General features: G+C 44.0%; 2 protein-coding genes across 10 annotated transcripts in view; one reads left to right on the top strand and one right to left on the bottom strand.

The window, feature by feature from the left end:
* Nucleotides 1–1,539, bottom strand: part of POMT2 (protein O-mannosyltransferase 2) — a 44,641-nt gene extending 43,102 nt beyond the window's left edge. For 5 of the 7 annotated variants that reach the window (XM_081860756.1, XM_081860755.1, XM_081860758.1 and 2 more), the window contains exons 1-2: nucleotides 573–806; nucleotides 95–179 (exon numbers count right to left, since the gene is read on the bottom strand). In XM_081860756.1, coding sequence (XP_081716882.1) covers nucleotides 95–179; nucleotides 573–772 — 285 coding nt within the window. In that variant the 5' untranslated portion in view covers nucleotides 773–806. The other 2 variants (XM_081860760.1, XM_081860759.1) reach the window with 2 other exon arrangements.
* Nucleotides 1,540–2,199: 660 nt separating this feature from the next.
* GSTZ1 (glutathione S-transferase zeta 1) lies at nucleotides 2,200–13,675 on the top strand. Of its 3 annotated transcripts, none has more exons than XM_081866433.1 (9): nucleotides 2,200–2,356; nucleotides 4,361–4,412; nucleotides 6,147–6,214; nucleotides 6,340–6,420; nucleotides 7,251–7,376; nucleotides 8,937–9,012; nucleotides 9,624–9,676; nucleotides 11,606–11,655; nucleotides 13,129–13,675. In XM_081866433.1, exons 1-9 carry the CDS (start codon nucleotides 2,336–2,338, stop codon nucleotides 13,253–13,255), a joined length of 654 nt encoding a protein of 217 aa, XP_081722559.1. In that variant the 5' UTR covers nucleotides 2,200–2,335; the 3' UTR covers nucleotides 13,256–13,675. The 3 variants fall into 3 exon arrangements, with proteins under 3 accessions (XP_081722559.1, XP_081722558.1, XP_081722560.1); XM_081866432.1 differs by having other exon boundaries at nucleotides 2,221–2,359; XM_081866434.1 differs by lacking the exon at nucleotides 2,200–2,356 and adding an exon at nucleotides 3,735–3,880.
* The last annotated feature ends 456 nt before the right edge of the window (nucleotides 13,676–14,131 follow it).

Raw genomic sequence — 14,131 nt, 5'->3', positions numbered from 1 at the left:
ATGATGATGTAACTGAACCAGGATGAGAATGTTCTGCAGTCAAGGAAATGTTCTTAGATCTCAAAGTTTGCAAGAATTGGTGTTCGCTATTTACCTTCCCCAGAGGTGGATGGACATCAAAGAAAAAGGTTCGGTTAATGTAATAGCTTCCCATCTTTCCAAAATGTGTTTCATCCCAGCTATGAAAAGGGAAAGAGTAAAAAGGTGACTGTTAGCCTAAGCAGATCTGCACTTGGGGACGTTGGACCACTTAAGCTCTGTCGTAAGGTTGTTGCAATGTAAAAATAGTGAAGGGGACTTACATTTGGCGCCTTCTGTTTTTTTGGAGGAAGGGCCAAAAATAGATATATTGTATTTAATACAATTTAAATCTCACCTTATTTTTTTTAAAGTAAAATTAAAATATCAAGGCAGTTTTTAACAAACAAGCGTATTTGTGTACCTATCAACGGAAGGTAACAGTTAACGCGTCTGATGAAGTGGGTTCTAGATAATGGAAACTCATTTCCCACAAGCCCCGCCTCCGAATCTAAGCCCCGCCCTCGTAACCATGGCACCCCACAGCCCCTCACCAGACGTGTGGCGGCTCCCGTAGGCGATAGAAGCGGGTTGCGAAGCTTAGGAAGACGACGAGGCCAAGCGGGCTCCAGAACCAGCCGGGACTCCGCGCTGCGGAGGGCGTCGGCGTAGGGCCGCTTGCCAGTCGGAGGGGTTTTCGCTGCCGCAGGCCGGCCGCTACGGCCTGGCCGTTGTCGTTCGCCGCCAGCGGCATTCGCGGCCAGACAGGAGGTGCCTCCTGCCGGCCCCCCTACCTTGCCTGCGCCCGATGCACCACGGGAAGGAGAGTCCGCGTTCGAAAGGCATGATGGGCAAAAGAGTTTGCCGTTCCGCCCCACGTGAGCGAAGGGCGGGGAACTACAGAGGCTCCCACTGCATTGTGGGAAGCGTAGTCCTTGAGGCAAGGCTGTGCGCGCGAGAATGGATTGGCGGACTTTTGCGTCGTTCAATAAAACCTAGCATCCACTGCATGTCTCTGTAAGCACTGTGGCATCAAGGGCAGCAAGCAGCACCAGAGGGGCTGCCTTGTTTAGTCTCCTGCCTCTACTTGCAGACTGAGGATGATCCAGATACAATCATACTGTCAATTGTACTCTATGCTGACATCAGAAGTGACTTCATAATTCTGCATTATGACTGACAAGCTGCTATCTCTGAAATACTGTATCCTAGGGTTACCTGTCAGAGAAGGGCTAGACATGTTTAAAGGACATCTGTACATATAAAAGTTCCTGCTAAAACATGGGCTAGCAGAACTGTTTGAAGACAATAAATTCACTAATTTAAAACTCCCACTTCCTGCTCTTTCAGAGGAAAACAAGCTGCTTTGATAGCGAGATCTGGCCGAGAAAAGGGGAAAATGTGAAATTAAAAATAAACGTATCAATCTGAGGATCTAGTTGATTGTTGGACGTGATGGGCAAAATAATTAAAGGTTCCCAGAATAGTTAAAGGTGATGTGACATTTTTATTGGGCCAACGTGATGTGAATTAATTTGATGCAGAAACTCACACTAGCAGGCGAGGAGTTAAACTTAACACCTCATTATATAAAATTCCTAGCAGGGTGAGACACCCATCCATCCGCCCCTCCGCCTTTCCGCTGAGGGAGGGGCAATACAAAGTAGACGAAGTCTGTGCCAGGATTTTGTCCACTGGTCTTTGGAAAGCAAGGATGAGAATCGGGAAAATTGTAACTAGGAGCTAGGGTAGAGATTGCTTACAATTCACTTTCTGGGAACATTGGTTTGTTTGTTTTTTAACCTTTTCGGTGATTTCTTTACTGCTCTGGGTTAAATAAACAAGCCTTCAGTTTAACCCGACATTTTCTTAATGCTATATGCATTGCAGTTGTCAAAGCGAATATAACCGTATTTTACCTTTTTGTAAAATAAGTTGCCTCATTTGCCAAACTGGGTCCTGGGCGGCCCAAGCTTTGTTTCGCTTTTGCTGCAAAAGATTGACACAGCTGCCTTTCTGAAATGTGCATTTTCTGAGGTGTTCTCTTTTAAATTCGTGCTTGCCGCCTTAAATCCTAAGGAATAAAGAGGGCCAGTTTTAAGACTTTTGGAATGAGCTGAAACTACAACTCCCAGAATCCCACCGACTCACGGGAAAAGCGTCTACTCTCGAACAAAGTCTCCATGCAAGGTTGGCAGGCAGTAAAACGCCAGCGCGGAACAGAAGGGGCGGCTACTCCTATCCTAGCCAATGCCCTGTTGAGCAAAAAAATCATAGCTTCGTTCTTCGGCTAGAGAAAGACGAAGGACTGCACAGGATGTGTGCCGCATTAGCGAAGGTAGTTGCTATTACAACAAGCGGAGGGGGAAAAGATACATTTGTGTTTGCAAAGCCAGCTGTCTAGGGCTGATGGGAGTTGTAGTCCAAAACATCCGGACGACAACACGTTAGTGAAGGGTGCTTGGAGGAACACGCTGTTTGTATTTCTTTTTCTTGTTTTTCCTGAATATTCTTTCCTTGTATCCAGGCTTCCATTTGAGTTAAATATTCTGCTCAGACGAAAGCTTAATGCCCATTTTACTTCTTTTTGCTGTGACAATTTCCCCGTGTAACTGAGCTACCCTGTACCTGTCTACCAAGTACAGAAGGATATCCTGTGAGGTTCAGTGAGGAATACTCTGAAGTATAGGATTTCAGATTGATAAACAACAAAATGGAGCAGGAGACAAAGTCGGGATGGAGTTTTGCCTTCTGGGCAACCAGGGATACACCATAAATCTTTGTTCTGTGATTTATTAAACTGGAATAATCCTGGTCCCATATCCCCATCCCCTTTGGGAGAGACTGTGGCTCATGCCAAAGGTCTCAGGTTTAATACCCCACATCTCCCAAGACCTCTGCCTGAAACCCTGGAGAGCTGCTGTCAGTCAATGCAGTTAGATGGGCCAATAGTCTGTCTTAGTATAAGGCAGTTTCCTGTGGCACTGGTTAGTCAGGATTCTAAGCTTTCTACCTATCTCGTTTGTACCCACTATTTCAAAAAGGACCTCAGGGTTGTTTACAGTTCTTTTACCAGCTTGATTGTAAAACACAATAAAGTTGAAGGTCGGTTGCTGAAGGGTTATTATGCAATTGCTCGACTATGCACTTTCTCCACCCCCAAATTTATTTTGCTACAATCCTTTAAGGAAAGGTAAAGGTCCAGTCGTGACTGACTCTGGGGTTGCGGCGCTTATCTGTCTTTATTGGCCGAAGGAGCTGGCGTACAGCTTCCGGGTCATGTGGCCAGCATGACTAAGCCGCTTCTGGCGAAGGAAACGCCGTTTACCTTCCCGCCGGAGCAGTACCTATTGATCTGCTTGCACTTTGATGTGCTTTCAAACTGCTAGGTTGGCAGAAGCAGGGACCAAGCAACGGGAGCTCACCCCGTTGTGGGGATTCGAACCGCCAACCTTCTGATCGGCAAGTCTTAGGGTCTTTCTAATAGATTCTTTTTCGGGCAGAGACTATCCAGATATGATGGTGGCAGGAGATGAAGTCTAGCAACATCTGGAGGACCACAGTTTTTCTGTCCCTGCAGTAAATAACTACAGGCCCAGCTTGCCTATTTTACCAAAAAAAAAAAAAGTCACACAGCTCTAGTCTCCCACCGCAGTATCTGACTAAAAGTGCTAAGCAATGAGATCTTTGTCTTTCTCTGTTTTGCCATCTGATAGCTAAAAGGGTGGGATTATGAAATTTCTCCAATTGGCTGCAAGGGAAATATTCCTCCCTCTCACCCTCCCTGCAAGTTTTAGACAGTGTGAGCTGGCTTTCGTTCTGAGAATCCTGCACCACATGCAGCATGGAGGCTTCTAAAAAGGTGAGATAAACGTGGGTTTCTGGTAGGTGAGGCTCTGTCTTGATATCATAGCATTGTTGTGTCACTTTTCCCACACACTTTGCTATAATATTCCTCTGGAGTAGAAGCTGCTGGTCTTCAGGCACACCTTCACTGAAAGTTTAGAAAGTGAGCTTCCATCTTATAGCTGTTCGGGATTTGCAGGGTGGTGTGGGCGATGAGGAGGGGTCAACAGTGGAAAATGCCAGTATTTCAGAAGAAGAAATAGGAATCTGTGAGGCCCCTCTTGTGTAAACATGCTGTTTGCAAAGTGAGTCAATTTCATTTTCAGGAGAATCACAAGACAAATGGCAAGACTGTATTGTGCTAAAAGAAAAAAAACAAAACAAATTAGCTGTTTTCTATGGACTTGATAACTTTTAACATTTATTTTAATATTAGTGAGTCTGCTTCAATTGTAACTTGCTTTTTTTCCTTGTCCCACCCCCATCCCCACTGCAGCCAGTCCTCTATACTTATTTCAGAAGTTCCTGCACCTGGAGAGTGAGAATTGGTAAGCACAGGCATGGAATCCTATTCTACAGGATGCTGCCAGTTAAGAGTCTTTTGCATTTCTTCACCAAAACGCAGCTAATAAATGATTTATTAAACCACAGGGCAGCAAACATATATCCGAAAGATCAGCCATTTCTGAAGACTAAAATGTGCCTTCTTTACTTGTGGTAAAGAGTGGGAGCAAATGCTAAAATTAGTTTGCTGTGGAAAGAGGAAAGCTCCTAGATTGTGTGAGTACAGAGGACACGTTTGTACTTTGAGGGTGCAACTCATTCACACTCATATAGGACTGCACTGCAAAAATGGAAAAATACTGTGCAACCTGTGTGCAGATTGTCTTTAGGAGAAAGCAGTTGGCCACAGCCCATGTGTCCAACATGTGCAGCCTGTATATACAGTCATACCTCATGTTACGGACGCTTCGGGTTACGGACCATGGGAACCCCGGAAGGACCGGAACAGGTTACTTCCGGGTTTCGCCGCTCACACTTTGTGCATGTGCAGAAGCACCAAGTCATGCCTGCACAGACGCGGCGCTTTAGGATGCGAATGCTGCGGGTTGCGGACGTGCTTCTGTCACGGATTACGTCCACAACCCGAGGTTCCACTGTGCATCAAAAGTGATGTTTCAGGCTGCAGTCCTAACCCCACTGACCTGGAAGTAAGCCCCATTGAATTCAATAGGACTTATTTCTGAGCATACATGGTTAGGATTGTACTGTTAACGCATGAGGTTAATTTTTTTATTCCTTTGCATAAAGTGCACTACATGCAGGAAGTTCTGTAATGTGCAAAGTAGCCCTCTTCTGTGACAGAAAACATTTGTGAGACAGGCCGCATTTACTCCTATATTGCAATGTACGCAATCTAGAAATTCCCAAATTTTTCTGCACTCATAAGGATTTTTATGTAGCTCCTCCTCTCTTTGGCTGGTCTTTTTTATCTGAGGGCTGTGATTAATTAGATACATATTTTCTACATAAAAATACCACAATCCAGATGTCTGCATTTCCTACATTCTTTAGATGCACTCTGGAAACACTCAAGAGATGCTGGAAGACTTTGGGTTTTAAAAGTTCTGTCTGTTGAAGCTCTTAACCTGATATAATCTAGCAAGATAAAGAAGACTGACTCTGGTTGAGAGGTTACAACTATCAGTCAAATAGAGCATCAGCCATGTTAACTGAATTCCTCTCTCCAGATTGCAGAACATGGTGAAGCAGCCTGGTGTCTGGTTTGTTGTTTCAGTGTCCCTGGCCACCGACCATGCTTGCTAGGGCTGGGAGTTGTAGTTCAGCAACAACTGGAAGGTGAAAGAGTTCAGCCCCCTCTCATCCATGCTTACCTGTTGTGGAAAAGTGGTAGACACCCCTTGCTTTATAGCTAAACAGAGACACCTGAACAGCAAACCTGTCTTCTCAAGTCACATCTAGTTTGACCTTCAGTGAGGAAGGTGAATTAGCTCCACAGAAACCACTGCTGTTGCTTTAAACATAAATGAGCACATTCCCCTTTTGAAACAAAATCCTGGTTCTCATATTTGCTCTTAAAGCACACCTTAGTTCTTAAATCCATATTATTACAAGTTCTTGTGATGCTGATTCTACAGATTTTTGTTGTTTTGTTGCTTCAACTTCCACAGTGCTCAGAGCGTTTAAAAACGAAGTGATAAAAATATATAAATTGGAGTAGGTAGCATCATAAAACTGTATGTCACCCTTTCTCTTGGCAGCACTGGCTCTGAAAGGAATTGCCTATGATTCAGCACCTGTCAACCTTCTGAAGGATGGAGGGCAGCAGGTAAGGAGACGGCGGGATGTGGTCTGCACAGCAGGCAGGGTGGTGCCTCCGCAAGGGGGAAGCTTTGCTCTTCTGGGCTTCAGTAGCGGAGCCCAAACGCCTCAGGAGCTGTCCTGTCTCCACAGCTGACACCAGAGTACCTAGCAGTGAACCCAATGCAGCAAGTCCCAGCCCTCAAAATTGATGGCATCACCCTCTCGCAGTCGGTGAGTGAGCAATCTGTATTAATTATTTACTTGGTTCTGCTGCCCAGGCAAAGGACTTTGCACTCCAGATCTCAGGAGCGGGCTTGGGACTTGCTGGAAAGAGAGCTATTGTGAGTGGGATAGGAACACCTAGCAGCACCGTTAAATGGGTTTCTTTTCACCATGCAGTTAATCCCACACTGATGTTGCTTGAAGACTCCCATCCTACCTGTGGTTCCATACTGATTGCTCTGAGACATGAGATTCATTCCTTACACGGGATATGCTTTTACTAGCATATGCTCCAGATTAGCTTGAAAGACAGATGGAGAACCTGTGGCCCTCCAGAGGTTGTTGAACTCCAGCTTTCATCAGCCCCAGCCTGCATGGCTGATAATGAGAGGCGACTGGAGTTGTAATGCTCAACATCTGGAAAGCCCCAGGCTTGGTTTAATCCGAGCAGATCTAGAGCTTGTGGTGCACAAGCTTCATTCAGGTGACCCATGGCTTACCTGTGGATTTCTTGCTGAAGACGGGAAATGGCACACCCGTTGTGTTAAACATTTATATTGATTTTTAATTGTATTTCTATTGCTTTTATTTCTTACAGTTTATATAATTATTTTATAATATATAGAAAATAAAAGCAATACCATTTAAAGAGTCATACAGTATCTAGTACAGCCACATTACAATTGCTGCAGCATCAAATTCATGGGAGGGGGGAACGTTTGGGAACTGCTGCTTTAGATTTCTCACTCCTTGATCTGCATCAGGGAACTAGTGTCTCCATTTCAACCACACACACCCCCCGGGCCATTCTTGTCTAAAAGTCTCTCCACTTATTGCAGATAGCAATAATAGAGTACCTGGAGGAGACACGTCCAAAACCTAGTCTCCTGCCCCAGGATCCAAAGAAGAGAGCCCTGGTGCGGATGATCTCAGAGCACATTGCTTCTGGAATTCAACCCTTGCAGGTAATTGCCCAGTTGCTGGGCCTGCCTATCCATCCTTAACCCTGTTGGATCAGAGTTCACTACTGACTGCAAATGAAGCGGTGTCTCTTGTTACGAACCTCAGGCCCCAAAGAGGGCTTCTGGGAGTTGTTGGGTGCAGGGATACCAAAGGATGTCAAGAACATCAGAATGGCTTACAGCAAAGCAGCTTGCCAGGTCTCCTAGCCTTTGCAGACACCGCTGCAAGGAAATGGCTTGTCCACAGAATCTGTCCTGCGTCTATAAAGGCTATAGACTGCTGCTTTAATAAAGCCCTATAATTGGCCGCTCTGATGTTTTTGACGTCCTCCTTTGGTGTTCTTGCACCAAACCACTCCCATGAGCCTTCCTTTGGGCTTGTGGTTCAGAACACCCCTCCCGATTGGGTCCCCCCCCCCCGGATATATATTCTGCAATATATAAAAGACACAGTGATAGTGCAAAATTGGGGGTGGATTTATACTGGACCAGCCACACATCGTTCCAACTGGAAGCAACGCTTCCTCAACATTACAACATTATTTCCCCCCAGAAGGGCACTTTTGCACTGCAGTGCAAAAAAACAAACAAACTTCAACATTTGAAGTATAAAAAGTAACAGGGTGTTAGCGGAAGGTACAGGACTGGAACTGACTGAACACAAAATAGTATTATTATCCTGACACTTTTGCAGGTGCGAACCTTGTTGTAAGCAGAATCATGCTTAACCACCCCACACCATCACGAGAGTGCAAATAATCATGAATGCACAGTAAAAAGGGCATCTTGAAGGCCTCTGCCAAGAAGCAGATAGGTAGCCGTGTTGGTCTGCCATGGTCAAAACAAAATAAAAAAATTCCTTCCAGTAGCACCTTAAAGACCAACTGAGTTAGTTCTAGGTATGAGCTTTCGTGTGCATGCACACTTCTTCAGGTATCTGAAGAAGTGTGCATGCACACGAAAGCTCATACCTAGAACTAACTCAGTTGGTCTTTAAGGTGCTACTGGAAGGAATTTTTTTATTTTGTTCTGCCAAGAAGGTGGGAGTAATGAATTTCTACAGATAGTATTGCAGATGACCCCTGCCCTCATACTGTGTTGTACTAGTGCTCACTCAGTACCCATTGTCTGTGGCCTTCTTTGTATCTGTTCCAGACAAAAAAGTCCCTAGAGATAAAAGCAAGACAATACCTATTTGTCTTGCCTCAGCCTTAAGGTTCAAAAGGCACATAACACTACAGCAGGGGTGGTGAATCTGCGGTGCTTCAGATGTTATTGGACTCTGGTTCCCATCAGCCCAGGACACCCTAACTGAGGGTCAGGGATGATGGGAGTTCCTCCCCTAGAAAGACACAGCTTAGCTACCCTTGCAATATATCATAGATTAAAGCCTCACTATCTGAATAATTGTCTTTGCCATACCTTCACACACCCCAAAAGTAGTTTTCCAACCTTCTTTCTCTTTTTATTATTAATATTTACTTATTAGCCACCATATAGTGAAGCTTCTGGGTGTTGTACAGTAGAGGCAATCTAACTCTGGCTCTTCCTACATTTTCTCAGAACTTGACTGTCCTGGAGCAGTTTGGTGAGAAGAAGCAAGAATGGGCAAAGAACTGCATTTCTCGTGGTTTCAAAGGTGAGTCCCAGGTTGAAACTTTTAGCTGGACTTTAGTCACTTGCTAGCCAGGTAGGAGGTTTTGAGGAGAAAGCTGTCTTCCTGTCTGGCTTGTACTGGAAGACACCGGTGGAATAGTTAAGCCAGCCTCCATCAATCTGGTATCCCTCCAGCTGCTTTGGATTAAGCTCCTATTAGTCTCAGGCAGCACAAGTTTAAAGAGCAGCATAAGGCTGTTTGGAAAAGGGCTTTCAAAGAGCCTTACACTGTGCTTTGAACAAAGTCCCAACAGCTGGGACTTCAAATCACAGAAGCATCTGACATAGTGATGTCAGGTGATTGGCAAGGGGGCACCCACACCTATCATTCAAATTTGACCTAGTAGGGCTGGGGAAATATGGATCTGGCCTATTGGCTTCCTCACCCCTGCATAAACATGTGGTCCAACAGGGGAGAAGCTAAACCGATGCGATATTCTCCTTGGGAGGTCCAGGTATTTGCCATTTAATAACCAGGACGTTTAATGCTCCTTTATGAAAACAATGCCAAATTTAGCAGTGTGATTTGTCTATGCTGAAAAACAAAAAGTGTGTTCTCGATTTCCAACAACATGCTGTTTTCTTTTCCTGGAGCTTTGGAGCAGATCCTGCGTGAAACAGCTGGGCGCTACTGTGTTGGGGATGAGGTAAGGCAAGATGCGATCCTGTCCTCTGAGGACCAAGATAATGAGAAACTCAGAATTACCAAGGTTTGGTTAACCAGGGTGCCAACAAGGAACTCCCCAGATTTCCTAAGTCAAGAAATCACTTGTGGACATCCAATGAAGCTGAATGTTGGGAGATTTAGGGCAGATAAAGACGAGAAGTGCTTCTTAATGCAGCACATAGTCACACTGTGGAAGCCGCTCCCCCAGGAGGCAGTGATGGTCCCCAACTTCATTGGCTTTAAAAGAGGATTAGACAAATACACGGAGGAGAGAGCTATTGATGGTTACCAACCATGATGGCTGTGCTCTGTCTCCACAGCTGGAGGCAGCAAAGCTTCTGAATACCAGTTGCTGGAATCTACAGCAGGGGAGAGGGCTCTGGTGCTCAGGTCCTGTTTGTGAGTTTCCCATAGACATCTGGTTGGCCACAGAGAGAACTGGATTGATGGACCATTGGCCTGATCCAGCAAGCTGTTCCTATGTTCTCTTATCTGTGCACTGGTATCAACGCAGAGGCCAAGCGTACTTATTCCTTTCTCTCCCTACCCCAGTTAACCGTTTTAGGGACCTCTCGCAAAAGGCTGAACATTACCCCCATATTCTTCGCTACAGCAAAAGTTGAGCAACATTGCCACCTGCTACTGTTAGCAGCCCAATCAAAATGTCATAGGATAGTGTGCAAGCTGTTACTCTGGTTGTTGTATGTACAGAGATGGGGGAGTGGCCATTACGTTCTTTCTCCTTCCAAGGCCCCAAAGCATGGAGATCTTTTCGGGTGTCTCAAGGAAACATTAGTTGAAAGGGGTTCTTGCAAATCCAGTTCTGTTTAATGCACTTATATTCTTGCCGTCATCTCCTCCATCCAGACCCACCTTTGCACCCAGCCAGCAGAGAATTAAAAGGGAACAGGAGAGCAAGCCACATGCGGGCACACACCCAAATTATCAAATGCAAATCCAACATATCTGAATACAAAAATAACAATGGTTAACCAAAGTCCACACATGCCCCCAAATTATACTGCAAATCTAATACAGTACTTCACGGCTGAAAAGGATACCTGAAAAGGACTATCTTCACCTGCAGGATGCTGCTCATTCACGTAGGTCAGTTGAAACAGCCCTGAGTGAGCCATCTAGCCCCTTTCAATGGTGTTTCATCAGCTAGAGATTTTCCTGTTCCAAGTGGCCTGCCAGCTACCAAGTGCTGATTTTAATCATACCTGGTACTTTGTCTTGGTTGTTTTCATCTGCTGCTCAAGTGTGTGGCTTTATTTTTTTAAAAAAAAAATCCTGATTATTTTTAAATGGTTCACAATACTTTTTAAACTGTTCATATCAGCTGCCCTGAGTATTCTAATACAAAATGGAATGGCAGGGGTATAAATATCACAATAAATAAATCCATATCCAGTTAATGAGCTCAGCTACAGAAAATAGTGAACTGGAGTTTCCCAGCAAACTAATTGCAAAGGGTTACAGTACGTTTTTTAATGTCAAACCGTTAAGATATTTCTGTAAGCAGAATTTGGTATTGTATTAATTTGTCTTCCACATTCCCTGCCTCTTCTCATTGCTTTTAATATCAAACTGCTCAGCGCTGTGCCTCCCATAGGATCATCGCCATCACATGACACCGATCACTTTTTTGATTCCAGCATTGCAGGGGTTGGGCTAGATGACCCTCGGGATCCCTTCCAACTATACAATTCTATGATTCTGATATATTAGATAGAAGAGGAAGCAGAGAGACTTCTCCACTGTCATTCCACCAGTCTCTGAGCAGATATTCCAGCCACATCAAAATATCACCACTATAATTTAACTCTGAGAAAACACAATCCCTGCTAGGTTGAAAAGCTGAAGGGCTCTTGGAACTGCTTTAACATTTCTTTCTGCTTTTCTGCAGGTAACCATGGCTGACCTTTGCTTGGTTCCCCAAGTTTTCAATGCCGGGAGGTAAGCAGAACTATGCCTTGCTAGTTGCTAGGGCAACTGATATGACCCCATTGGCCTAGTTGGCAGTCATACTTGGGGTGGTAGGATAATACCTACTGAAGTAGCAGACAAATTGGATAAACTTTCTGCATTGGGATTCTACTTCCAGAAAATGTTGGGGAGGAAGGGAAGTCAGGAGAAGTGCAATGCTGTTATGTTTTATATTTCGACATTCATGTATTGTATGAAGCAATGGGCGATATCTGTATGAAGTCACAGTGCTTAGAAATAAACCCACTGAAATAAGATGGCTAAAATGACTTAGGTCTGCTGACTTAGATGGGTGTACTCTGAATGTGCCCAACATTGCTTATCACTTTGTGTTTATTAAGAAAAATAGAAAATTAAAAAGTGCAGCGTTCCAATCTACACTTGGAAGGCAGGCAGCGAGTCATCCCAGTTCAAGATGACATGTAAAACACCACCCTCTCACCTAAACAGCCCAGAACTAGGATGTTCACTAGACTTTTGTCTCCCACATCCCAGTTCTGTATTGTTTCTCCTCTGCCTAAATCAGGCTTTGAGACTACAATTCCCATCATCCCTGACCACTGGTCCTGCTAGCTAGGGATCATGGGAGTTGTAGGCCAAAAACATCTGGAGGGCCAAGGTTGAGGAAGCCTGGCCTAAATGGCTCCTGCTTCGGTTGCCAACATCTAGCTACACAAGATGCTTAGTGCATCACTGACAATCACAACAGCCATTTTCGTTCATTTAACAGCAAGGATGAGGGAACCAAAGTAAATGCAGGGGAAGATTAGCCCTTCCCTCCCCAGCCAAAATCCCAGTGAATCCCACCCCCACCCCCTTGAAATGCATGCTACAATTAATAGGGGGGAAAGCATTTACACCAATGAAGCTTTTGTGCAAGAGCTTATTTCACTGGATCATGGCTTGTGGGTGGAGCATTTTTTCTCAGAATATATTGCTATTATGGATAGGGGAAATATTTGATTTTGTTTACATTTAAATGCAAATCTGCACTTTCTGAAACAATACAAGAGCCGAAACAATGCCATCCTTAGAAATTCACACTTCTCCCAGTTTTGTGGTGCATTTCTCCTGCCAAGTGATGTGCACAGAAATGCATATACTGGGGTAGGGTGTGCATGAAAATGTGTATGTTAGTGAAAAGAACATACAAAAATGCATTAAATTGGGGAAAACTGATTTGGAAAACTGCAGTTGGGGAAACACTCTGTGTGTGTGTGTGTGTGTGTGTGTGTGTGTGTGTGTGTGCGCGCGCGCACACACACACACACACACTAGGATGCTGATGAATTTTTTTATTGTCAAATTGCTGTGAGAAAATGAAGTACTATTTAAGATTGGGAAAATGAGAAACAGAGAAGCGAAATTGAGATATTTGTTTACCCCTAATCACTGCATTAATTACCACAGCCTCTATGTCTAACTATTCATTTGTCTTGGCAGGTTTAAAGTGGATCTTACGCCATTCCCCACAATAAACAGAATCAACAAAGCTCTCTTGGAATTGGAAGCGTTCCAAACCAGCCATCCATCACGGCAGCCAGATACCCCTTCAGAACTAAGAGTCTAAAGCTGCCCCATTTTTTTACTGAGGAAGATTTGGGCCTAACTTTTTTTAAAAAATTGATTATCTTGTGAACTGCCCTGAGACAGGTGGTATATAAATTTAATTAATTAATTAATTAATTAATAATAGTAATAATAATTTGCCCATAAAGGGACTCTATGTGCCACCATCTAGGAAGAACCACAACTTGAATGATGTCCTGCTAAGAGAGGGAGATGCACTGGTTTATTCTGGTTTTATTCTGTGAACAGCCCTGAGACCCTCGGGTATAGGGCAGTATATAAATTCAATAATAATAATAGTAAATAATAATAATGATAATAATAATAATGCAACTACATTAAAGCACTTAACAAGAACTAACCTTTGATCATGTTTTGACAATTGTAAAAGGAGATTAAAAGAAAAAAGTGTTTCTGACTATTCTGTGTGTGAAGTTCATTTGATATTATCTTGCTTGTTATAATCTAGGTGGCAAAGGTACCATCCTGCTGGCTGGACTGCACAAAAATTTAGACAAAACAGCAGCTTAGCTACTTTATAAAAATAACTTCAATAGAACCCCAGGCAGCAAGCTTTTTTTTCTGTCCAAAGGCCTCAATCATAAATCCCATTTATTTATGTTGTAGAAGGAAATGGAAAAGCCTTCTGCATAGGAGACAGCTGCTAAGATGCATAATTGCAGAGAGATCTATGGGATCAGGGCTGCCAGATTGGGGGCTAAAGTAGTGCCTGCCAGCCAAATTAAGCCCATGGCCACAGCATCTCAACACAGCAAAGTAGTTATGGTGAAAATGGGAGTTGGTACAATACACTGGCAGGATCTAGGTATCTTCTGAATCTCACAGAGGCTGAAGTTTTTCCTATGAGAGGTCAGAA

Source organism: Podarcis erhardii (assembly GCF_964252035.2).
Source record: "Podarcis erhardii genome assembly, chromosome: 1".
Lineage (NCBI taxonomy): Eukaryota > Metazoa > Chordata > Lepidosauria > Squamata > Lacertidae > Podarcis > Podarcis erhardii.
Note: the sequence above shows the minus strand (reverse complement) of the source record. Positions and strands in the feature narration are given on the sequence as shown.